The sequence below is a fragment of the Emys orbicularis genome, chromosome 19 (genome assembly GCF_028017835.1).
Source record: "Emys orbicularis isolate rEmyOrb1 chromosome 19, rEmyOrb1.hap1, whole genome shotgun sequence".
Lineage (NCBI taxonomy): Eukaryota > Metazoa > Chordata > Testudines > Emydidae > Emys > Emys orbicularis.
In genome coordinates this window covers 11,933,781-11,958,069 of record NC_088701.1, presented here as the reverse complement: position 1 = coordinate 11,958,069, position 24,289 = coordinate 11,933,781, and the positions used below count along the sequence as shown (strand labels likewise).

The window sequence follows — 24,289 nt, the reverse complement described above, 5'->3', positions numbered from 1 at the left end:
CCGAGCCCCACCACTAATCCCCATCTCTTTCCCTCGCAGAGATCCTCAGCGTTGTCTTTCGCAGCGTGAAGAAGGAAGGAGAATGGAAGGTAAGCAGGCCGGGCCTGCTGCCCTGGTGTTCCCCTGGGGATATGCTGTATCCATATATCGTGCTCCTTCCCCTCCAGCTTCTTGGGATTCATTAGGAACCTGAGGTTTTCCAGGCTGGATCAGATCCCTTCTCTGTCTAGCCCATCATCCGTCTCCAGCTAGGCTTGAGTATGTCTGCCTTCCCGCTGCGCTGGATCAGACCCAGCTTGTCCAGCTAGCCCCATATCTCTCTCACACCCACACACACACCAGATCAGACCACTGGGCCCAGTGAGCCTGGTATCTCTTCCCTCCCCACCCTTACACTGGATCAGACCACAGGGCCTAGTGAGCCCGGTATCCCCTGCTGCCCCTTACAGTGAGCCAGCCTGGGTGGGAGGAGGAGCAGGAAAGCGCCAAGCATGGGGGCAGCATGCACCATTGGGCAGGCAGGTTATTGAGCCCCCGGCATGGACTGGGCTGGGGTGTGTGGAGCGGTGAGCTAGGCCGGTGCGGCAGAGGGAGCACAGGGGACTAGGTTTCCCAGTGGCTGGATCTGGTGCAGCAGGATGCTGGGCTGCACGGAGCAATGGGTTCATTCGACACGGCAGGAAGGCGGTGGAGATGTTGGGCCGATGGCCTACAGGGCTTTCCTAGGGGAACACGGAGACTCCCCTCGTTCCATTTCTCTGTGCCCTGATCCTGGTTCTGTCCGAGGGCTGGGGAGCGGGTATCTGGTGGATCAGAGCAGGGCACTGGGAGCTAGGACTCCTGGGTTCTGTCCCTGCCTCTTGCAGTCACCCTGTCACCTGGGCCAAGAGGCTGATCTCCTCCAAGCTAGGAGGATGGAACCATTCGGAATGGCCGGGTGTCCCAGGTTTGTCTCCGACATCTCGTACCAGCCACTCTGCTCAGAGCCACTCTCCTTGTCGCTCCTCACGCAGTCCTTAGCACGGTCAGCTCAGCCAAGTGCAGGCTTGGTAACGGCCCTGCCGCTCTGCTGTGGAAGGGCTGGGCCAGGAGCCGTCAGCTCTGCCGTTAGCAGTCGCTCTGCTCCCTTGGCTGTGCCGTGGATGATGATGGTGGGTGGGTGGCTGGGCTCAGGGCAGTGACGAGCTCATCTGAAGTGGCGCACTCCCCTCTCGCTACCCCAGGTGCTGATCATGGACCACCCGAGCATGCGCATCCTCTCGTCGTGCTGCAAGATGTCCGACATCCTGGCCGAAGGCATCACGAGTGAGTGGCCTTGAACGGCGTCCCTCCCTCCTGTCTGCTCCCAGGACTCTGTCCCCACCCACCAGGGTTCCCCTCCCCCTTGGATACACCTCACAGTCGGGGAGTTGACTTGTCTACATTCACATTTGCACCTAGTTCCCCCCTTTGCAGCCCCCTAGACGCCCTCCTTGTTATTGGTACCTTCCCAGCCAGGTCTAGTTCCCTTAGCCCGGCACTTTCAGCCCCTGGAGCCTCTTCACCGCTTTTCTCAGACCCCTGTTAACTCCTCGCTGCTCCTCCCCCATGCTGCGGGCAGGATCCTGGCAGGAGAGGGGGAATGCTGGTTCCCTGCTCCAGGGTGGAGGAGCCCTGGGGTTGAGGGGCACAGAGCTGAGCCAGCGCTCTAGGGGGCTGTCCCCAGCACAGTACAGAAGGACGTTCCCTGCCTGCTCTGTACTGTGGCAGCATCGCAGCCCATGGCCCCACATCAAAGCTCCTGCTGCATTGTAGCCTGTGGAACCGCCCAGCCTGCTGCCAGCGAACATCCCTGTGCCCCTTGGCTTCCCCTCCCCCCATCCCGGTGGAGAGCGGCTGGGGCGGGTGGCTAGGACACACTGACCCGCGCCCAATGTCTGCTCTCTCCTAGTTGTGGAAGATATTAACAAGCGCCGGGAGCCAATCCCCAGCCTGGAGGCCATCTACCTGCTCAGCCCTGTGGAGAAGGTAGGAGCTCGGGCCTGGGGCAGCTGGATGGGGAGCAGGGGAGACCCCGGGGCAGCACGTAGTGCAGCCTGGAGGTGACGCTGTCCGGGGGGATGCGCAGCACAAGGTCAGGATGGGAATGGGGCCAGTAGGGGCTCCCCAAGAGGCTGTTTCCCTGGAGCTGGGCTTCGTGTTCTTTGCCACGTGAGGCACAGACTATCCCCTAGACCTCTCCGCAGTGCAGTCCCGTGGGGGTTGGATGGGAAGGTGCAGCAGGCGGAGAGAGGCAACCTCAGCTAGGCTGACCAGATAGCAAGTGTGAAAAACCGGGACAGGTGTTGGGGGGTAACAGGAGCCTATAGAAGGGGGAAAAAAAACAAATATTGCGACTGTCCCTATAAAATCGGGACATCTGGTCACCCTAAGTCCTCAGCTGAGACTCAAAGTGAAGGAGAATCGCTGAGGCAGAGGCTCAGGTAGCAGGGGCTGTGGGGGAGGAGGCTCCTGCGTCTGCAGCAGGGAGGCCAGTGGAGGGAGACCAGGGGCAGGGGGTGCTGGTAGAGCGAAGGGGAGCAGGGTGAAGCCCAGTACCCACAGGGGCTGCCTGCGGAGGGGGCGCTGTAGGAGAGGACTCCAAGCCGGGGCCTGGGGATTGGGACAGGGCAGCCAGGTCCTCACAGTTGCTTTCAAGTACCTGGAAGGGGGTTCCAAAGAGGATGGATCTAGACTGTTCTCAGTGGTAGCAGATGACAGAACAAGGAGTAATGGTCTCAAGTTGCAGTGGGGGAGGTCTAGGTTGGATATTAGGAGGGTGGTGAAGCACTGGAATGGGTTACCTAGGGAGGTGGTGGAATCTCCTTCCTTAGAGGTTTTTAAGGCCTGGCTTGACAAAGCCCTGGCTGGGATGATTTAGTTGGGAATTGGTCCTGCTTTGAGCAGGGGGTTGGACTAGATACCTCCTGAGGTCCCTTCCAACCCTGATATTCTATGATTCTACCTGTCACAATGGCCAGTCGCGGGGTCCGAACAGCTTCCAAACCCACAGCCAGCCCGTTCGGTGCCTGCTCCTCCACCCTGCCTGGCTAGCTGGGGTGGCGAAGCTCCAGGTGCCCAGCGTGGCGCCTGGGGAGGGAGCGGGCCCTGATGGCGGCTGCCTGGGATTGCTGCTCGGCCGGCTGTTCCCTGGGCACTGCTCAGAGCCCACTTAGTACAGCTTCAAGGCCAATGCCAGGCCCCATCTGTGGCCGGGAACCAACACTTGTGTGCCAGTGAGAGACATGGCTGGGCCCTGAGGATGTCCTGGACATGGGCACTTGCTCCAGCAAGGAGGGAGCCCGGAGCCAGGGGGGTGAAAACCAGCCCACCTCCCGATGGCATCATGCTGGGCCCTGAGTCCCCAGGGGCTGGGCATGGGCTGGGCCCTTCGGGCAGCAGGGAGGGGCCTCGGCTGGTGCTGACAACCCCCCTCTCTCCCCTTTGCAGTCGGTGCAGGCTCTGATCAATGACTTCCGGGGCACACCCACCTTCAACTACAAGGCAGCTCATGTCTTCTTCATCGACAGTGAGTATCAGGGGGCAGGAGATCCCCCAGCTGGGAGCCTGGCTCGTGGCACACTGGGGGTGGGGGGTGTCTCTCTCTGCCAGCAGGCCAGTGTGCAGCACCCTGATTACGCTCTGCCCTCCTGCAGGGGGATGCAGCCCCAGCAGGCCAGACCAAACAACCGCACCGATCCCTTCCCCCACTTCTCCCCCACGGGCCTGCCTTCAGCCAGCACGGCTCACAGACACCTGCAGCGTGCGCCTAGAGAGGCAGCCTCTGGCTACCATTCCCAGCATGCATTGCTCCATCAGTCCCAACTGGGGTGGGGGGATGGGACACCACCAGAATACCCAGTGTGTCAGGGTCACATCTGCTTCTCCCCATTACAGCGGTGGGGGAGCCCAAGTCCCTGTTCCTCCTTGTGCATCATCCGGAGTTGTACACTCCAGTCACTTCCCCCTGTGGGGGGGCTGAGGGTAGGGTGTGAGACGGGTTAGGTAGGAGAGATTGTGGCCCCCCCCCTCGCTGCTGATGCTGCAGAAGCCGAGAACCCGGCGTGACTCTGGTTCGGGGGGGCTGGACTTATCGTTGACTCCTGTGTGGCCCTGCTGGCTTGCCCAGGTTCCCCACAGGTGTGCAGCACTACTGCCCCTGCTGTGCCCGTCCTGGCCCCGTCCGTGGGGGCTGGCGCTGTGCTGGGGGTCCTCAGCCCTGTGTGTTGTACTTAAAGTACTGCACGGGATCTTTTCAGGGAGAATAAGGCAAAACACCACATTTATTAGTAATACATGTATTCACCAACACTGTATCATATATTTCACACACACACACACACACACACACACACACACACACACACACACACATGCACTCTCGGTCTCGGTCTTGTTGTTGTTACCAAATAGTTGCTCCCCTTAACTGCACTGGCCAGGTGAGTTAGATGGGGGAGGGGGTGGAGCCGGGTTTCTGCCGATCCGGATCGATGCTCCCATGTGGACAAGACGAGACCCGGGGTCCTCTGCAAGACACCTCACTTTTATAGCAGCTTCCCTCTCATGAAAATCTGTACCAGATTCAAAATCTGTGTCTGTGTCCATTGGTCCTTTGTGCTGCTTCCTTCTGGGTGTTGTCCCAATGCTGCAAAGAGGTTGTTTCCAAAAGAAGGTGCTGGCTCCTAACCCCGGAGGCCGTCAGTATGTCTGCTTGTCTTTAATGAGCCCACTTGACACGTTTTATTGTCCTTGGGTCTGGCTCCCAGCCCCTCTCCAATGGTTGAGGCTGTCTGGAGGTGCTGCCTTCCATGCCTTGCTCATCCACACCTCATTCATTCAACAGGGCAATTGATTAAGAGGGGTGTTGGGAGCTCTTGTTCTACTGCTAGCAAAAAGACATTTTTCTTCTATCTTATTCTATCCTTGGGGGCTATAACATTATACCAAGGGCAATGCAAAGTTTCTACATGAGGCTTTGATACAAAGTTTCCATATACCAAGGCTCATCAATACAAGGTTTCTATATGAGGCTTTGATACAAAGTTTCATGAAAACAGGTCACACATGGGTAGACCCACCACAAGGTTATATGAAGAGGCACAATGTAAAGTCATATGAAAATTATCAGAGATTTATCTACATGTGCCTGTCACCCCCACCCACTGCCTTTGCCTTGCAGCCTGTCCTGAGCCTCTGTTCAACGAGCTGAGCAAGTCACGGATCACCAAGGCCATCAAAACCCTCAAGGAGATCAACGTGGCCTTCCTGCCCTACGAGAGCCAGGTGAGGGGTGGCCGGACTTTGGAGGAGCAGGGCCGCGGGGCAAACGGTGACATATGACACCCCACCCTAAGTGTTCGACGTGGCTCAGAGGGGGAACCTTTCCCTTCTAGGGCCCTGGGTTTGACGCCAGCACAGGGCGGCAGGGACTCACCATGGCTGCTCACACCCTGTGAGACATGGAATCGCTGGCTTAGATGTATGGGGGAGGGGGCCCTGCCTCCCTGGCTTTACCAGCTCTTACTGATGGTTTATACCAGGCGTGCAAGACAGCCCGATACTCCACACACCTGCCCTTTGCCCAACCGCCCCATCCCCTCCTTGTGTCGTCAGTGGATTTCCCCCCTCATGCCCCTGAGGGGCAGGGCTGTGTTGTCAGCCCCATCGCATTGATGGGGAAACTGAGGCACGGAGCCATGTGCCTGGTCTACACACAAAAGCTTTGTTGGTATGGGTTTGTTACGGGGACAGGGGGAGGGATAGCTCAGTGGTTTGAGCTTTGGTCTGCTAAACCCAGGGTTGTGAGTTCAATCCTTGAGGGGGCCACTTAGAGATCTGGGGCAAAATCAGTACTTGGTCCTGCTAGTGAAGGCAGGGGGCTGGACTCGATGACCTTTCAAGGTCCCTTCCAGTTCTAGGAGATAAGATATCTCCATTAAATTAAATTAAAATATCCCCCCCCCCCTGTAACTGATGCAGCTGTGCTGGCAGAGCCCCTGGGTAGATGCTGTTACGCTGGCAAAGCAGTCCTTTCGCCACTGTAGCTTATTTCATCTGGGGCACCAGTGCCAGCTGTGCCAAGCGAAGCTTTGGCTGGTATAAGCTGAGTGTGCGTCAGGAGGCTTTGCTGGCTCACCCGTCCCGTTGCGCCAGCAAACCCTTCGTGGGCCGATACTGTTTTATTGGTGTCCAGCACGTTTGCCCCAATGGCTCGTTCTGTTCAGCCAGTGAAATAAGCGACAGCGGCAGACGCACGTTGATGCCGGGTTTGCCCGTGGCTACGCTGGGGCTTTCGCCAGACTAGAAGCATGGCCAAGCCCCCTCCCCCAACATTGACTTCTCCAGGGCAGAGTCACACCCCTGAGGGCACCTGGGAGTCTGCAGCCAAGTAAGGACCTGAACCCGGGGTGTCTTCGTCCCAGGCTGGTGCATGAATCTCTGGGCTGCTGTCCCTCTACCACAACAGGAGTGGCACTGGCAAAGGGATCTCTCCCTCACTAGGGGCTCACTACGGCTCCTCCAGGCCACTGAGCAAGTGAGGGGAAATTCTGATGGGGGGATGGCATGCCTGGCAGGGCTAGCGCCATGGGGAGCAGGGTCAGAGCTGTGCCATCATTCGGGGGCAGTCAGGCCAGGAGGAGCATATCTAGGGTGAAGACTGCTTTCCGCTGCCCATGGTCCCTCCCTGGCACCCCAGGGGCTGGAGGTTATGGGGGGAAGTTAGCTTGAGTGTACGGGGAACGTGTAGGGATATTAAAGAAGGTACTAACAGTGATTCCCCCAAGTGACAGTGACCCCCACATAATTTGTCCCCCACACTTTAAAATCCAACAGTTTCACCAAGTACAAAAATCTCTTGTATCAGAGGGGTAGCCGTGTTAGTCTGAATCTGTAAAAAGCAACAGAGGGTCCTGTGGCACCTTTAAGACTAACAGAAGTATTGGGAGCATAAGCTTTCGTGGGTAAGAACCTCACTTCTTCAGATGCAAGTCTTGCATCTGGTTCTTACCCACGAAGTGAGGTTCTTACCCACGAAAGCTTATGCTCCCAATACTTCTGTTTAGTCTTAAAGGTGCCACAGGACCCTCTGTTGCTTTTTACAAAAATCTCTTGGGTTTTCTGTTAAAACTTGTTTCAGAGTAGCAGCCGTGTTAGTCTGTATCCGCAAAAATAACAGGAGTACTTGTGGCACCTTAGAGACTAACAAATTTATTAGAGCATAAGCTTTCGTGGGCTACAACCCACTTCTTCGGATGCATATAGTTACAAGTTAAAACTTGTAAGCTACTGTCTGTATCATAGAATCATAGAATATCAGGGTTGGAAGGAACCTCAGGAGGTCATCTAGTCCAACCCCCTGCTCAAAGCAGGACCAATTCCCAACTAAATCATCCCAGCCAGGGCTTTGTCAAGCCTGACCTTAAAAACCGCTAAGGAAGGAGATTCCACCACCTCCGTAGGGAACCCATTCCAATGCTTCACCACCCTCCTAGTGAAAAAGTTTTTCCTAATATCCAACCTAAACCTCCCCCACTGCAACTTGAGACCATTACTCCTTGTTCTGTCATCAGGTACCACTGAGAACAGTCTAGATCCATCCTCTACCCCCTTTCAGGTAGTTGAAAGCAGCTATCAAATCCCCACTCATTCTTCTCTTCTGCAGACTAAACAATCCCAGTTCCCTCAGCCTCTCCTCATAAGTCATGTGCTCCAGCCCCCTAATCATTTTTGTTGCCCTCCGCTGGACTCTTTCCAATTTTTCCACATCCTTCTTGTAGTGTGGGGCCCAAAACTGGACACAGTACTCCACCAATGTCGAATAGAGGGGAATGATCACGTCCCTCGATCTGCTGGCAATGCCCCTACTTATACAGCCCAAAATGCCGTTAGCCTTCTTGGCAACAAGGGCACACTGTTGACTCATATCCAGCTTCTCATCCACTGTAACCCCTAGGTCCTTTTCTGCAGAACTGCTTCCTAGCCATTCGGTCCCTAGTCTGTAACAGTGCATGGGATTCTTCTGTCCTAAGTGCAGGACTCTGCACTTGTCCTTGTTGAACCTCATCAGGTTTTTTTTGGCCCAATCCTCTAATTTGTCTAGGTCCCTCTGTATCCTATCCCTACCCTCCAGCGTATCTACTACTCCTCCCAGTTTAGTGTCATCTGCAGACTTGCTGAGAATGCAGTCCACGCCATCCTCCAGATCATTAATGAAGATATTGAACAAAACCGGCCCCAGGACCGACCCCTGGGGCACTCCACTTGAAACCCGCTGCCAGCTAGACATGGAGCTGTTTATCACTACCCGTTGAGCCCGACGATCTAGCCAGCTTTCTATCCACCTTATAGTCCATTCATCCATCCCATACTTCTTTAACTTGCTGGCAAGAATACTGTGGGAGACCGTATCAAAAGCTTTGCTAAAGTCAAGGAATAACACATCCACTGCTTTCCCTTCATCCACAGAGTCAGTTATCTCCTCATAGAAGGCAATTAGGTTAGTCAGGCATGACTTCCCCTTGGTGAATTGCTGACTGTTGCTGACTGTTCCTGATCACTTTCCTCTCCTCTAAGTAGAAACCATTGATTGTATCTGTGAAGTGAAAGATACTTTATTACTATATAAAACTTACAAACAAGTTAATTGACTTTGTTCTTGAAGTGAACACTATGGCTTGGTCTACACTTACCCCCCAAGTCGAAGTAAGGTACGCAAATTCAGCTACGTGAATAACGTAGCTGAATTCGACATACCTTACTTCGAACTTACCGCGGTTCAGACGCGGTCCACACGCGGCAGGCAGGCTCCCCGTCGACTCCGCGGTACTCCTCTCGTCTAGCTGGAGTACCGCAGTCGACGGCGAGCGCTTCCTGGTTCGATTTATCGCGTCCACACCAGACGCGATAAATCGAACCCGGAACTTCGATCCCCAGCCGCCGAACTAGCGCGGCAGTGTAGACATACCCTATGTTACGACCCCTGCTGTGAGCCTTAAGCCGTTAATTGACTCTGTGCACGTCAGGCAGTTTATTCTGTAATTGATACAATGTAAACAAACGCTATAAGCCGTTAAGTGACTTTCACTTCATTGTAACAGCAAGGGCTCCTAGGAACAGACCCCCCACCCTCTGTGATTAAAGGGCCGGGAGTCTCAAATGAATTAGCACACACCCCGAAAGTGGTGGAGACAGTAAATTTAAAATATGGTTAAGATATGGCATGTATGCTGATGAATGCTTGATATACATGAATGGTTAGGGAGGTGCCAGCCTAGAAAGGGAGTATCCATTGGCCGAAGAATGTGTCAAGTGGACTTATATTTACAATAAATGTGGCATCTTTGCCTTATCCCTCTTAATATCCTGCTGGTTTTTATTCTATTGGTATAACAAACGCAAGGCGCCAGGGTCTGATCTCTGCCCCCCGCCCCCCAGGTGTACTCCCTGGACAGGCCACAGACCTTCCACAACTGCTTCAGCTCCCACCGCTCCTTGGACAAGAACAAGCAGCTGGAGATGCTGGCAGAGCAGATTGCCACATTGTGTGAAACCCTGAAGGAGTACCCGGCCATCCGCTACAGGAAGTGAGTGTGCCTGGGGGGAGGGGTACCCGACCATCCCTACAGGAAGTGAGTGTGCCCAGAGGGAGAAGGATACCTGGTCATCTCCTACAGGAAGTGCGTGTGCCCCTGTGGGAGGAGCTGTTTCTGACCCACAGGGTTGTCTTGCAGGGACCATGAAGATAACTTCCTCCTGGCGCACGCTGTGCTGGCCAAACTCAACGCATTCAAGGCAGACAACCCCAGCATGGGAGAGGTGAGCGAGCTGTTCCGGCCACGCCCTTGCCATGGGACAGAGCCGTGGGGGGAGCGGGGAAGCACATGAGAAGTAGAAGGAAGGAGGAGTGATTTAGAACCTGCTCAGAGATCCTGGTGGGGGGGGGTTGTCTAGAACCTCCTTGGAGATCCTGAGGGGTTGGCAGAATAATATTCCCTGTGTGGTTGGACTAACGGCCCCAGCCCTTCTCTAACACTGGCCGTGGGCGGATCTCAAAGTGCTCTACAAAGGCCAGTGTCCTTATTCCCTCTGTACAGATGGGGAAACCGAGGCACCGACTGGGGAAGTGTGTGCCCAGCACAATCTCTGTTTATAAACAGGGCAGTTTGGTCACAGAACTAAGCTTCGCACACAGAGTCTCTTCCACACCTGGACACTCCTGTCTGTGTGTGCTCCTACACCCATCCCTATGGTATCGGAACTTCACTAATGAATTCAGCCTCCCAGGGGAGGCAGGGGGGCCTGTGTTACAGATGGGAAACTGAGGCATGCAGGGAGTCTGTCAGAGCAGGAATAGAACCCAGCTCTCCCGCATCTTAGCCACAAGTCAGCCCTGGCCTGTGAGCTTCCCCCAGCTCCTGCCATCCCCGTCCCACCCCCAGCAGAGGGGAGCTGCAAACCCACCCTGCCCTGGATTCTCGCATGAGAAACCCAATGGCTCCTGTCCCCCTAGGAGAAGCAAAGTGATGTAAATTCCAAGGCCTGCCCAGATCTCTCCCTCCTGTTGCTTCTGCTCTTGCTTCCAGCCTTTGCTGAGCTGCTGGGAGGCTGTGCATCTGTGACCAACTGGGAATGTTTGTAATATCTTTTAGGAATCCGATGTGTGCCTCAGTTTCCCCTATATGTTTCATGGCTTCTCTGGCGGGGGGTGGGGGGGAAGGACTCTCAGGGAAGGTAAGAGTCATGGGGGGGCAGTGTCACTTCCCTGTCTTGGTGAAATGAAGAGAATCGGACCTAGATCAGCCTGGGGGCCAGAAAGACCATGACATCTCCAGTGGCTCCTGGCTGGACGCTCCCAGCAGGGAATCGGAGCAGGGGCCCCAGCTCGAGAACACAGGGTTGGGAAGGTTTGAGCTGGGGGATAAGTGGGGGAAGTTGGGAGCTCTCGCCTGAGAACTGACCAAGGTCAGACCGAGGCCTGGTCTACACGAGGCAATTGGGTCGGTGTAACTGCGTCGCTCGGGGGTATGAGAAAGGCGGCGTCACTGAAGCGGCGCAGCTGCAGGGGTTTACATGTAGACAGGCCCTGAGCGAGAGACCCGGAGCCTGAAAACAGGTTTCGCTGCAGCTCAGCCGGGCTCTGGGCTGACCAGAACGGCCTCTTGCTTTAACCTTCAGTGGGCTGGGCTGCCTGGGCTGGGGTCCAGGTGCCTAAGAAACCCGACTGTTCTGACAACGCTGGGGGAGTGGCCCTGTCACCCGGGCTGAGGGGCGTCGGGTCCTGCGGAGTGGATGGGTCTCTACCAGGGTCTGTCTCAGCTGGAATTGCTGGGCAGGGCTCACGGGGTGAAGCCCAGCGGGTCAGTCTCAGGAGGTGGGGGAGGCAGTGTGGCCTGTCCTGGAGGAAGAGAGATACCTGTTGGGCCCTGGCACAGCAAAGGTCTTCCTCCCAGAGACTTCCCTAGCTGGGGCCCTGGCACGGACCCTGTGGATCCATGAGCGCACCTTTCCTCTCTACTTTCCCATCCACCGAGGCAATGTTGCCTAGTGGATAGAGCCTTGGACTGGGATGGGAGACCGGGGTTCTATTCCCAGCTGGGTGACCTTGGGCAAGTCACCTCCCCTATTTGTGCCTCAGTTTCCCCATCTGTAAAATGGAGATAATGATACCAGTCTCGGGCAGGGGGGCCCCCTCTGGGATAGCTGGCTGCCATGGCACAGACGCTCTGTAACTCACAGCTGGCAGCACAGGCCTTCCTCCAGAGGGGAGCCTGGCCCACACCTGGCTGCCCAAACCATCTACCCAGGGAAGGGATTGACAGCATGCTTGTTAACCACCGGAGCTACTTGCTGCAGCAGAGCTGGCTCCAGCCTGCAGCCCCCGTCTGATCTGTGCTATTCTCAGGAGCTGAGAGCGGCGCTGGGGAGGGCAAAGTCCTGCTCCGTGCACACCCTGCTCTTCTGAGGCCCCCCCAGGGATATTCCTGAGACTCTTGCCAAGCCTCCCTGTCACAGGTGTAAGCACTATCCCCATGTTACATGGGGGAAACTGAGGCATGGAGCAGCGTGCCAGGAGTAGGTGGCAGAGGCAGGAATAGGAGCCAGGAGTCCTGACTGCCCAGCCCCCTTCAATAGAATCCAGACAGCACGCCCACCGCAGGGCCGGGAGTGCTGACTCAAGCCCCTGCTCTCAATGCAGTGCTGGCTCCATGCTGCACAATCCCGGCTGGCCAGTCCAGTGTGCCCCCGCCTTGCCAGCTGGCGCAGAACCCCAGGGACTCTTGTAGCATGGCCTCTAGCAGTCAGGTCTCCAAAGCCACCCAGCCCACGGTCACGGCGCCCTGGGGCCTTGTCTGCAGTAGTCCCTCTTGCCTTGATGTTTCCCAGCTGCCAGCCCTGAGGGGTAGATGGCACAGGCAGTGCTGTGGCACTCACCAGTGCACTAACCGCCCCTCTGTTCTGGGCAGGGTGGGGTGACCCGGTGGTTATGCCAGCCCCCATCTGCACTCGGGGATCCCTCCAGATCCCTTGCCAAAGGTGTGAGCAGAGTCGGGGGGGGGGGGGGGGGTGGCGCTGGGCATAGCAACTGACCCAGGCTGGGTAGAGCTGGAGAGGAAGAATGGCCCTGGGAGTTGGAAGCCCTGGGTTCATGTCCCTGCTCTGCCACAGACTCCGTGTGTGACCTTGGGTGAGTCACCCAGCCTCTCTGGGCCTACATCCCCCTCTGCAGTGGGGTGGCAGCCCTGCCCAGCTCCACGTGCATGGGGAGGGGCAGGATGCAGCAGTGATAGTGAGGTGTCCTGATGCTACAGTGATGGCCAGATACTCCCCCGGGAGAGGCACTCCCCTGTCAGCCTCAACCCATTTACCCAGAGGCTGTGGAGAGCTGCCAGGCGAGTGGGTGGTGGCTGGTCCGACTTTCTGCTCTGGCCATGTACTGAGGTTGGACAGTTGTGGAAGCATCAGGGGCTGTACGTCCACAGCCCCCCGGCTGCACAGACAGCCCCCCGGCTGTCTGTGCTACCAGCGAAGGGCAGATGCAGCCTCTTGCCGAGGTGCTCCTGGGTGGGCTTGGGTTCCACTGGTGCTGCTGGAGCTGGTTTCAGAGCCCTCTGCCATGGGAGCGCAGGGCTGGTCTCCTATCGCCACCTGCTGCCCAAAGAGGGCAGTGCATACTGATCAGGCAGGGAGTGGGGGCTGGGCCAGTCCCCCAATGATGTGGGTCTGAGATGCTGACCATTTGAGTGGTCTCTGTCCAACTGGATGCTGGAGGCCACCCAGGCTGGGAGCGGGGAGCTAGAGCCTCATATGGGGTCCCAGCTCAGATGCAAGGTGGGGCATAGGGATAACGTCCCATTGTCCCCCTCTGGGACTTTGTATCGAAGAGTCTCTAGTGTTAGTTAATGATAGACTAGCCAAGGTCTTCTGGTCTAGTGTATCCCCACCCCCCTCGCAGCATATGGGGCAAGGGGCAATTGGGGGGCTGCGTTGTAAGGGGCATGCTCCCGTTGGTGGAGAGGCACGAGCAGAGAGCGTGCTTGGGGGAGTGGCCATTGCTATTTGCACGAGGGGCAGGTGGCCCGTCCCTGCAGGGGGCGTTGCAGCGCAGCTGGGTGGGGAGCTCTCCCGGCCGGTCAGGGCGGGACCCCAGGGCACGTCTCAGCTAGCTTGGGGGGTGTCTCCTGGCTACCCCCTGGGGTTAGGGGCTGGGCCGCAGAGAGGGCGGGTGGTGAAGTTTCAGGCCACCAGGGCCCATTGGATTGTGCCGTGTGAGCCAGGCCAGGATCCCTCCACCGGAGCAGGGGGTGACGGGTCTCTCTCTCCTTTGCCCCAGGGCCCCGACAAAGCCCGCTCTCAGCTGCTGATCGTGGACCGGAGCTTTGACCTGGTGTCTCCACTACTGCATGAGCTCACCTTCCAGGCCATGGCCTACGACCTGCTCAACATCGAGAACGACACCTACAAGTAGGGCCTGGCTGCCAGCAGGGGGCGCCCCGCACTCCTCCTCAGGCGGGCTGGGGGGGGATGTGATCCAGGGACCTGCACTGCTCCACAGCCCCCGCTCTCGGGGGAGGGGTGCCGCAGCCTGACCCCGTCTCTCCTCCCCTGCAGGTACGAGACGACGGGCATCAGCGACTCGAGGGAGAAGGAGGCGCTGCTGGACGAAGACGACGAACTCTGGGTGCAGCTACGCCACATGCACATCGCTGACGTCTCCAAGTGAGCGTGCTCAGCCCCTCCCCTGACACGCCCCTCCGTGCCCCGCCCATCCCCCCTGGACATACCCCCTCCATGCCCCGCCCAGGACTAGAACCCACCTCCTTCCCCCAGCCAACACACCACTCTGTGCCCTGCCTAGTACTGGGACCCGATACCCCCCCTTCGGCACATCTCTCCCCTCCTCGCCCAGTGCCAGGACCTCCCCCCCTCGGACACACCTCTCCCACCCAGTGCCAGGACCCTCCACTCCATTGACGCACCCCTCACCTTCTTTTTCAGTTCCAGGAATTCCCCCATCTTCCCCTTCGGACACACCCCTCCCCACCCTGGGGCCCCCTCGGACACACCCCTCCCCTTCCCTTCCCACCCACTGGAACCCCACTCCCCCTTGGATACACTCCTCTCCCACCCAGTGCTGGGGTCCGTCCCTCAGACCTGCTCCTCTCTGAGTGCTGAGACCCCCTGGACCCAGCCCCTCTCCCCAAAGGACCCCTGAGCGCTCCCTTCCAGAGCAACTGTCTGCATCGCCTCTCGGGGATCCCCCTGGACACTGTCTTCCCCCGATCTCAGGATCTCCCCATGCACCTCACAGCCCCTTGAGTGAGTCCCTCACTGACCTCCTGCTGGGCCTGCCACTGCCCCCAGACCCCCCCAGCAGGGTGCCAGGAGCCTCCAGGGGTGCACTGAACTCTCTGCCTTGGGGTAACTTGGGAAGAGGCACCCCCCACATGCCCCATCTGAGGCTGTCGAGGCAGAGAACCCTGGTGCCGGTGGGGCGGGGGCTCCATCCCCTGTAGCACAGGACAGGGCACCCTCTACCTCCAAGGCAGTGCCTGGTTCTGGCCTGACCCCTCTCCCTGCTGCAGGAAGGTGACAGAGCTGCTGCGCACCTTCTGTGAGAGCAAGAGGCTGACCACGGACAAGGTGCGACAGGGGCTGGGGGGGAGCGATTGGGGAATCCAGCCCAGAGGGATGGGAGGGCCCATCCCACAGCCACTGATGGGGAGGGGAGGCTGCCCTGCTGCCCCAAGAGGGGTTGGCAAGTGGGGGGGGGGGGGGGGCTGTCCCATTGCTCCCAGGGTTTGCCTGTAAAGGGCTAAGAGGCGGGGTCAGACAGCAGGATCGGGGCCGCCCAGGGAGAGCTGCAGGGAGCCAATACTGGCATCTCCCCGGCCCGCTGCCGCTTTACACCCGGGGGGGTGCTCGGGTTGCGGGGCTCCCGGCTTGTTCCAGCTGGCCTGGGAAGAGCAGGTCTAACACAAGCCGCGGCCACACTGGGCCTGTGCCACCCGATTTTGAACATGGCCTGAGTGACCCGCCCTGGCCCTGGAACACGTGGCTGGACTGCTGCAGCTGTCCCCGGGCGAGGCCTCTGCCCTGAAGGGGACGTCGTGCGCTGGGAGGGGCCAGGATCTCACCACCCACCTCCCCCCAGGCCAACATCAAGGACCTGTCCCAGATCCTGAAGAAGATGCCCCAGTACCAGAAAGAGCTGAACAAGGTAACAGGAACGGGGCTGTTGGTGGGCGGGGGGCAGGGCATTCAGTGGGACTGATGGGGGGGGTAGGGTGCTCTGTGGGGCTGGTGAGGGACAGTAGGGACTCTCTGGGGGGCAGGGCACTCTGGGGAGCTCTGTGCAGGGCTAGGCAGGAGCCCTGCCCCAGTGATGGGACCACCTTACTGCCTGATGAGCTGCTGACCTGTCCCTTCAGGCAGAGCCATTTTCCCCCCAGGTGCTGTGTGGTACCATGGGCAGCAGCCTGCCCGTCAGTGCCCAGAGCTGCCACATTAGCCCCAGCAATGGCAGCCCTTGGGTAACGCCCACGCCTTGCTGCTGCAGCTCTCGGGAGAGGGCCTTGGTGGGCTTCCAAACCAGCCCATTGGAGCCACTCCTGGTGCCACTGGGCCATGTGCCAACAGAAAGCTCCTGGCCACTGGCACAGGTACCCCAACACCTGCTGGTCTCCAAGCCCCCGACTTCATGATGACTAACAGAGAAGCCGTGGTCTGTTTTAGAAGCTGCTTCCTCCTCATGATCCTCCCCTCCAGCTGCCCCACTCCACCCCAGAGGTGGCTGCACATCAGTGCTGGGCAAAACAATCCCTATATACTCGGCTGACACAGCCGATTGGGGCCCTCCTTGGGGGTTGGGAGGGTGCAGGTGCTCTGGATCAAGCGGTGATGCGGTAAACTCCCCCGTGCCCCGGTCTCTCCCTGCAGTACTCCACGCACCTGAACCTGGCCGAACACTGCATGCGGCACTTCAAAGGGACGGTGGAGAAGCTGTGCAGCGTGGAGCAGGTGGGTCTGTGGGCAGAGCCTGGCTGGGGGGCAGAGTCTGGCTCATGGACTCAGCCCAGAGAAAGGGGTCTCAGACCCGCAGGCTCGCTGGAGCCAGGGCCAGCCTCCTCCCCCTCCCCCCTAGAACCGGGGGTGCAGAAGGGGGATATGGAGCTTGTGTTACTCCCTGGGGGCCCATTGCTCACCCCAGGGGGAGCTGACCCCAGGGAGGAGGGGGGCCTGGCACAGGGGGTAGGCAAGCTGTGGGTCGTGGGGCCGTCACGTCTCTCATCCCACCGCGGGAGGAAGCGGAGCGGCCTGACCTGGGTCTTGTGTGTGCGCCCCCCTCCCCCCCAGGACCTGGCTATGGGGACGGACGTGGATGGGGAGAAGATCAAGGACCCCATGAAGATCATCGTGCCTGTCCTGCTGGACCCCAGCGTGCAGGCCTATGACAAGATCCGCATCATCCTGCTCTACATCTTCCTGAAGAACGGTAACGCCACAGGCCTGCAGGGGGCAGCACTGGGGGGTCTGCTGTTGCAGGGGGCGCTCCTGGAGGCAGGGCCCAGGCCTGTGGGGCTGGGGGGAAATAGCACTGCTCAGACTGGCACGTCCCCCAGCCATGCAGGGCGCCTCCCAGCCAGCCGCTTCCCGGGGCCTGTGTCCAGCCTGGCTCTACGGCCCTGTCTCCCCTCTGCCCACCTCTCGGTGCCTGCGAGCCAGCCAGTGTGCCGCGCCCACGCTCTGCACTGCCCCCTGGGGTCGGACCTGGCGGCCTTTGCTGCCCGCTGCTGCCTTCCGAGCAGTGTCCGCCCTCCACGCTCCCCACAGCCCGTTCTCTGCAGGGAGGGGGGAAGGAGACGCATGCCCCGAGCGGCCCCACGGCGCGTTCTCCGCAGGTAGGGGGGACATCCCTCCCTTCCTGCAGGCTGTTCAGATACCATGTTCTGTCTCTGAGCCCCCTGCGACCACTTCCCTGCCCAACCCTTGTGTTATCCCTGTACCAGCTCCCTGCTTCTTGCTGCATCCAGCCCCTTCCCCCAGCTCACTAGGGCCTGGGGAACCTCCCTCACCCTGACACTTGGCACAGTCCCTCTTCCCCCATCGGTTCCTGCCCCATGCTGGCTTGGTGGGGCAGGGCCCTGCTCCGGGGCCCTTCCTGTAACCCTGCTCAGGCACTGCCCCTGCGCCCATTGCCCAGGCCAGGGTGCCCTCATGTGGCTCCTCTGGCTGCCCAGTTTCCTGGCCAGGGGGCGCTGTGGAGTTGCCAGGCCTCCCTGTCAGCACTAAGCAGCAGTAAATGGTTTCCAGGTTTGCCCTCCCTCCAGCTCAAGGCCTCACACCCTTAAAGAGCCAGGCCTCGGCTCTGACACTGCACCTGACTGGCCGCAGGAGGGGGAGCCCAGATCGGGGAGGGGGGCTCCCACTGCAGTGCCAGGGGGAGCTAGAGAGACCCCAGCGCCCGAGAGAATCTGTGGAGGGAGGAGCAGCAAGGACCTGAATTCAATCATTAACTACGTGGGGTCCAGTGGGCTAGAGCTGGGGGGCTGGGAGCCAGGACTCCTGGGTTCTATCCCCAGCTCTGGGAGGGGTAGGAAGAGCAGGATCTCAGGGTTTGATCGGGGAACTAGGACTCCTGGGGCCACGGACTGAATGTGCCTGGGCTGTGGGTGCGTCCCAGGGGTGCTGGCGCTGACCTGTCTCTCCCCATGCAGGTGTGGGCGAGGAGAACCTCACCAAGCTGATCCAGCATGCCAACATCCAGCAGCAGGGCAACATCATCCACAACATGCAGTTGCTGGGCACCTCCCTCATGCCTGGGGTAAGGGACTGGGGCCAGGAGCCAGCAGCTGTACCCATGGCAGGGGGCAGATCTGTGCTGCACAGGGGAGCCCAGGCCATCCTGGGGGTGCCCCCTATGGCAGTGACCTACTCCCAGCACAGAGGTGACCTCTTCTCCTGTACAGTGGGGTGACGCCCTCCCCATATGGGGGTGACCCCCCAGATACTCCTCATCTGGGGTGACCTCTTCTGCCCTTCAGATCGCCGGGGGCTGGAGCTGGTGACCCTGCATGGGGTGGTCCTTCCAGCCTGAGCGTCTGCAGCGAATGGGGGGAAACAGCTCTGTGCTCCCATCAGTCTCTCTCTCTCTCTCTCGCTCAGTGATCCATTCTGTTCTTTTCTCTGTCTCTCCCCTGCCAGCCCGGCTGGAGCGACTCAGGTAGGCTGAGCTCTCCCTGTCTGCCCCCGTTCCCACCCCGCACCCCCTCCCTGCTGCCTCTCACCCCCTCTCCCTTCCTCCTTCAGAGTGGGCAGCTGCGACCCGAGAGGAAGTTGCGGCTGGAGTCCACCTACCAGCTCTCCCGCTGGACCCCCAGGCTCAAGGACGTCATGGAGGTACCCGGCCATCTGCTTCCTGGCCTTGGGGGTGGGGGGTCACACCTGGCAGGCTGGGCCCAAGCGGGAGGGGTTGGTTTGGGGTCAGCCATGTGTAGAGCCCTGCAAATCTGTTTCTGCGGATAGTGGATCGGCTGCAGATACAACCGTGCAGGGCTCTACTCCCCAGCAGCGCCTGGCCCGCGGGGTCCGGCTCAGGCATCCCGGGGCACACAGCATGCTCGGGGCCAGTGGCTGGGCGACAGGTCGGAGTCGGCGCAGTCCGGCACCCACTCCCCTTGCCGCGCTGCTTCCTGTCCAGCAGCTCGAGCAGCACCAGCGTCCCCACCAGCTCCTGGGCAACAGGATTTGGGATTGGGGCGGGTGGGGCCCCGGCACCCCACCCCTCCACCCCACAGTGATGCAACGTGCTCTGCTGCTGCCATGTGCTGTCGCTGCTTGTGATCCCCCCCCAGGAGCAGCACATGATGAGACACCCCTTTCCCCCAGCCCCTGCCCCCTCCACGCTGCCCCTTACCCCCAGTCCCCATCCTCGCGCTGCCTCTTCCCTGCAAGTCCCCTTCCCCCCCTCGCTAGCCCTTGTGAGGGCTTGCTGCTGAGGGTCAGGATGCGGTTACAGGTAAAAGACGGCTAGTGGATCGCGAGTTGATGCACAACCACATTTTTGTATCCGCGCAGGGCTCTAGCCATGTGAGCCATCAGAGAGGCCTCTCCTGCTGCCATCCTTAGGCGTCTTAAATCATAGACATGAGTGCAGGGGAGTTGTCTTACCCGGTGCTGAGATGCTGCCACCTCTGGGGTGGGGCATGGGCGGTTTATACAGGGGTCCCTCACCGGGGCTGAATTCTTCCTGAGGAGTGGCAGGCAGCTGTTAACAGCCGCACAGCAGCACTGCCCGAGAGTCTAGGGCAGGAGGTGATCAGTGTGTGGGGCTGGAAGTGCGGGGGATCCAGGCAGCACACTGTCATGACTGGCACTGGAATCTGAATGGCCGGCAGGGTCCTTGTCCTAACCTCCAGTGAGGAGCAGCTGTTTGACATTCATCTGAAGGACGAATTGGTCACTGACTGCCAGGGGAGAGCGCCCCCTGCTGAGCTCTCCACCCGCTCCCTGCAGTATAGCGCCCCCTAGTGCTGCACTGGGGTTATAGAGCACCCTCTGCTGACTCACTAGCACCCCCCCAGCGGCTTCTCCTTAGAGGTCTCCCATCCAAGCGCTGCCTGGGCCCAAACCTGCTTAGCCTGTGAGAGGTGACATGGTCACTTCTTCCCCCCATCCTTGCTGGGGGCTAAGCCCCCCACTGGGGCACTCCTCAAGGTGAAGGTGGGGGTGAGGGAGGGATGGAGGAGGACACTTAGTTGCCTTCAACCTACTGGCTTGGGGCTCCTCCAGGCCGACAGACACACACACACACACACAGACACCCCGTCCCTGGCAGATCACAGGCAGGGGCTCCCAGACCCCTGCTCCAGCGCTGTGATGGTTCCTACGGTGGGATTTTGGGGCAGGCAGTTGTGGTAGCCTCATTCCAGTGCCTAATCCAATCAGGGGCGCCCCCCCTCTGCGCCAGCCGCAGCTCGGCAGGCCTTAAGCTTCCCCGTACAACTCAACGCAGCAGATTAATGTAAAAGCCCGTATTATGTGGCATTAGGATGTATCGTAGCCTGTGCCCCCTGCGTGGCTGGGACACACCTCATGGGGCAAGAGGCAGGGCCTGGATCTGCCCGCAGCAGGGAGGGGCACTGAGGGCAGCCCCCTGCCTCCCCTCCCCCTCCCTGCCCCCCCAAGTGAGGGGCCCTGGATCCAGCTGCAGGAGGTCTCTGCCCTCCCCATAACGGTGGATGGGTAGGGAGTTCACAGCAGGGCACTGAGCAGCTGAGGGGGATGTGGGGGAGCATCACAGGAGGAGTCAGCGTGCTCTTTGTTGGCTCCCCATGCCCCACCCTGGAAAGGGGGCCCCAGGCTGCTCCCCCCAGGGACTGTCAATCATTCAGTAAGGAGCCTTCCCAGCCCCTCCCCACAATGGGGCCCGGCTTGGCTCCCATGTCCGAGGTTCCTGCTGCTTGGCCCCTGCTGACCTGTTCCCCACCGCCCCCAGGACACCATTGAGGACAAATTGGACAAGAAGCTGTGGCCCTTCGTGTCAGACCCAGTCCCTGCCGCCAGCCCCCAGGCTGTTGTCAGGTAAGGCTGAGCCTGGCTGGGCTGTGGGGGGCAGAGCCCTGACACACACACCCCAGGGTGTAGGAGCCTCTGTGCGTGGCCAGGACCCGGCCCTCTATGGTGGGGGGGGGTGCCCAACAGCCTGGAGCCCTTAACCCCCTCTCACCATGTCCCCCGCACCCCAGCAGTCCCTCAACACACCAGGGCCCAGGATGGAGGAAAGGGACTCGCTGGGCTCTAGACGCCGCCACCCTGCCCTACTCCCTCTTGCCTGCTTTGGGTCTCCTGTCCCACTGCCTTGGGCAGGGCCTGCCCCCCAGGCTCTTCCAGGCCCTGTCCCTCCACCTGGCATTCCCCCAGCGAGTCCCTGGTATCCACACAACCCCTGTCCCCCCCAGTGCCTGCTTTGAGCAGTGCCTTCCTTTCCACCTGGCATTCCCTCAGTGAGCCCCTGGTATCCACACTGCCCCTCTCTCCCCGCAGCGCCCGCTTCGGGCATTGGCAAAAGAACAAGCCAGCGGCCGAGTACCGGACGGGCCCGCGCCTCATCATCTACGTGCTGGGTGGGGTGTCCATGTCTGAGATGCGCTGCGCCTATGAAGTGACCCAGGCCACGGAGGGCAAGTGGGAGGTGGTGATCGGTGAGTGGGGTGAGCCCTGGGGGGAAGGGTGGCTGGAATTTTGGACAAATGACCAGGGAGGAGTATAAAACTATTGCTCAGGCATGCAGGAATGAAATCAGGAAGGCCAAATCACACTTGGAGTTGCAGCTAGCAAGAGATGTTAAGAGTAACAAGAAAGGTTTCTTCAGGTATGTTAGCAACAAGAAGAAAGTCAAGGAAAGTGTGGGCCCCTTACTGAATGTGGGAGGCAACCTAGTGACCGAGGATGTGGAAAAAGCTAATGTACTCAATGATTTTTTTGCCTCTGTCTTCACAAACAAGGTCAGCTCCCAGACTGCTGCACTGGGCAGCACAATATGGGGAGAAGGTGACCAGCCCTATGTGGAGAAAGAAGTGGTTCGGGACTATTTAGAAAAACTGGATGTGCACAAGTCCATGGGGCTGGATGCGCTGCATCCAAGGGTGCTAAAGGAGTTGGAGGATGTGATTGCAAAGCCATTGGCCATTATCTTTGAAAACTCATGGCGATCGGGGGAGGTCCCAAACAATTGCAAAAAGGCAAATATAGTGCCCATATTTAAAAAAGGGAAGAAGGAGGATCCGGGGAACTACAGGCCAGTCAGCCTCACCTCAGTCCCTGGAAAAATCATGGAACAGGTCCTCAAGGAATCAATTATGAAACACTTAGAGGAGAGGAAAGTGATCAGGAACAGTCAGCATGGATTCACCAAAGGGAAGTCGTGCCTGACTAACCTAATTGCCTTCTATGATGAGATAACTTGCTCTGTGGATGAGGGGAAAGCAGTGGATGTGTTATTCCTTGACTTTAGCAAAGCTTTTGATACAGTCTCCCACAGTATTCTTGCCGCCAAGTTAAAGAAATATGGGCTGGATGAATGGACTGTAAGGTGGATAGAAAGCTGGCTAGATCGTCGGGCTCAACGGGTAGTGATCAATGGCTCCATGTCTAGTTGGCAGCCGGTTTCAAGCGGAGTGCCCCAAGGGTCGGTCCTGGGGCCGGTTTTGTTTAATATCTTTATTAATGATCTGGAGGATGGTGTGGACTGCACTCTCAGCAAGTTTGCAGATGACACTAAACTAGGAGGCGTGGTAAATACACTAGAGGGTAGGGATCGGATACAGAGGGACCTAGACAAATTAGAGGATTGGGCCAAAAAAAACCTGATGAGGTTCAACAAGGATAAGTGCAGAGTCCTGCACTTAGGACGGAAGAATCCCATGCACTGCTACAGACTAGGGACCGAATGGCTAGGTAGCAGTTCTGCAGAAAAGGACCTAGGGGTCACAGTGGACGAGAAGCTGGATATGAGTCAACAGTGTGCTCTTGTTGCCAAGAAGGCTAACAGCATTTTGGGCTGTATAAGTAGGGGCATTGCCAGCAGATCGAGGAACGTGATCGTTCCCCTTTATTCGACATTGGTGAGGCCTCATCTGGAATACTGTGTCCAATTTTGGGCCCCACACTACAAGAAGGATGTGGAAAAATTGGAAAGAGTCCAGCGGAGGGCAACAAAAATGATTAGGGGTCTGGAGCACATGACTTATGAGGAGAGGCTGAGGGAACTGGGATTGTTTAGTCTCCAGAAGAGAAGAATGAGGGGGGATTTGATAGCAGCCTTCAACTACCTGAAGGGAGGTTCCAAAGAGGATGGAGCTCGGCTGTTCTCAGTGGTGGCAGATGACAGAACAAGGAGCAATGGTCTCAAGTTGCAGTGGGGGAGGTCCAGGTTGGATATTAGGAAACACTATTTCACTAGGAGGGTGGTGAAGCACTGGAATGCGTTACCTAGGGAGGTGGTGGAGTCTCCTTCCTTGGAGGTTTTTAAGGCCCGGCTTGACAAAGCCCTGGCTGGGATGATTTAGTTGGGAATTGGTCCTGCTTTGAGCAGGGGGTTGGACTAGATGACCTCTTGAGGTCCCTTCCAACCCTGATATTCTATGATTCTATGATTCTATGAATGCCCAGGTCAGGGACAGTCAGGACCCCCCCTGGGAGGGGGAGACCCTAGAACTTCCTGCCCAGCACCCGCAGGGCGCCTATGCCACCCTCTGTCCTCCCGCACCCGGGGGCCTGGGAACAGATGCACTTGTTCCACCTGCCCGCAGCCCCACATGGCCTGTATCTGGCCACCTGATCTCCTGGCCTCTGGCTCACCAGGCCCCTCCTTGCCCAGGGATCATGTAGGGGGGCCCAGTCAGACACCCCCAGTAACACCCATAGGTATATGGCTCACCCCCTGCACACACCTCTCTGAGACCCAAGGGTGATTAACGCTGTCAGTGGGTGGGGTGGATTCTTGCCTGGATGTGTAGGGTACAGCAGCATAAGGGGTGTGGTGCCAGGATAGGGGGGATGGGGGGCAGGAGACAGCCCCTCCCCCCCTGCACTAGAGCAGGGTCCAGCTGCAAGGATGGGGGAGATGGTGATGCTAGCCTTATGCCCGCCCCACTGTGCCCACCACTGCCAACCACCTCTCTCCCCCCCAGGTTCCAGTCACATCCTGACCCCCAAGCGCTTCCTGGATGACGTCCAAGCCCTCGACCAGGCAACCCCCGCAGAGGCCTAG

The 24,289-nt window shown here is 58.8% G+C and overlaps 1 protein-coding gene and 1 pseudogene across 1 annotated transcript; one reads left to right on the top strand and one right to left on the bottom strand.

Annotated features, from left to right (window-relative positions):
* Positions 1 to 24,289, bottom strand: part of LOC135891988 (adhesion G protein-coupled receptor E2-like) — a 1,091,233-nt pseudogene that overhangs the window by 79,992 nt on the left and 986,952 nt on the right.
* LOC135891550 (syntaxin-binding protein 2-like) lies at positions 1,224 to 24,289 on the top strand. The gene is made up of 17 exons (XM_065419116.1): positions 1,224 to 1,305; positions 1,931 to 2,007; positions 3,469 to 3,547; positions 5,198 to 5,301; positions 9,454 to 9,602; positions 9,750 to 9,834; positions 13,850 to 13,980; positions 14,128 to 14,235; positions 15,102 to 15,159; positions 15,671 to 15,736; positions 16,456 to 16,536; positions 16,873 to 17,011; positions 18,234 to 18,340; positions 18,826 to 18,915; positions 21,014 to 21,099; positions 21,562 to 21,719; positions 24,210 to 24,289. Exons 1-17 carry the CDS (start codon positions 1,233 to 1,235, stop codon positions 24,287 to 24,289), a joined length of 1,671 nt encoding a protein of 556 aa, XP_065275188.1. The 5' UTR covers positions 1,224 to 1,232.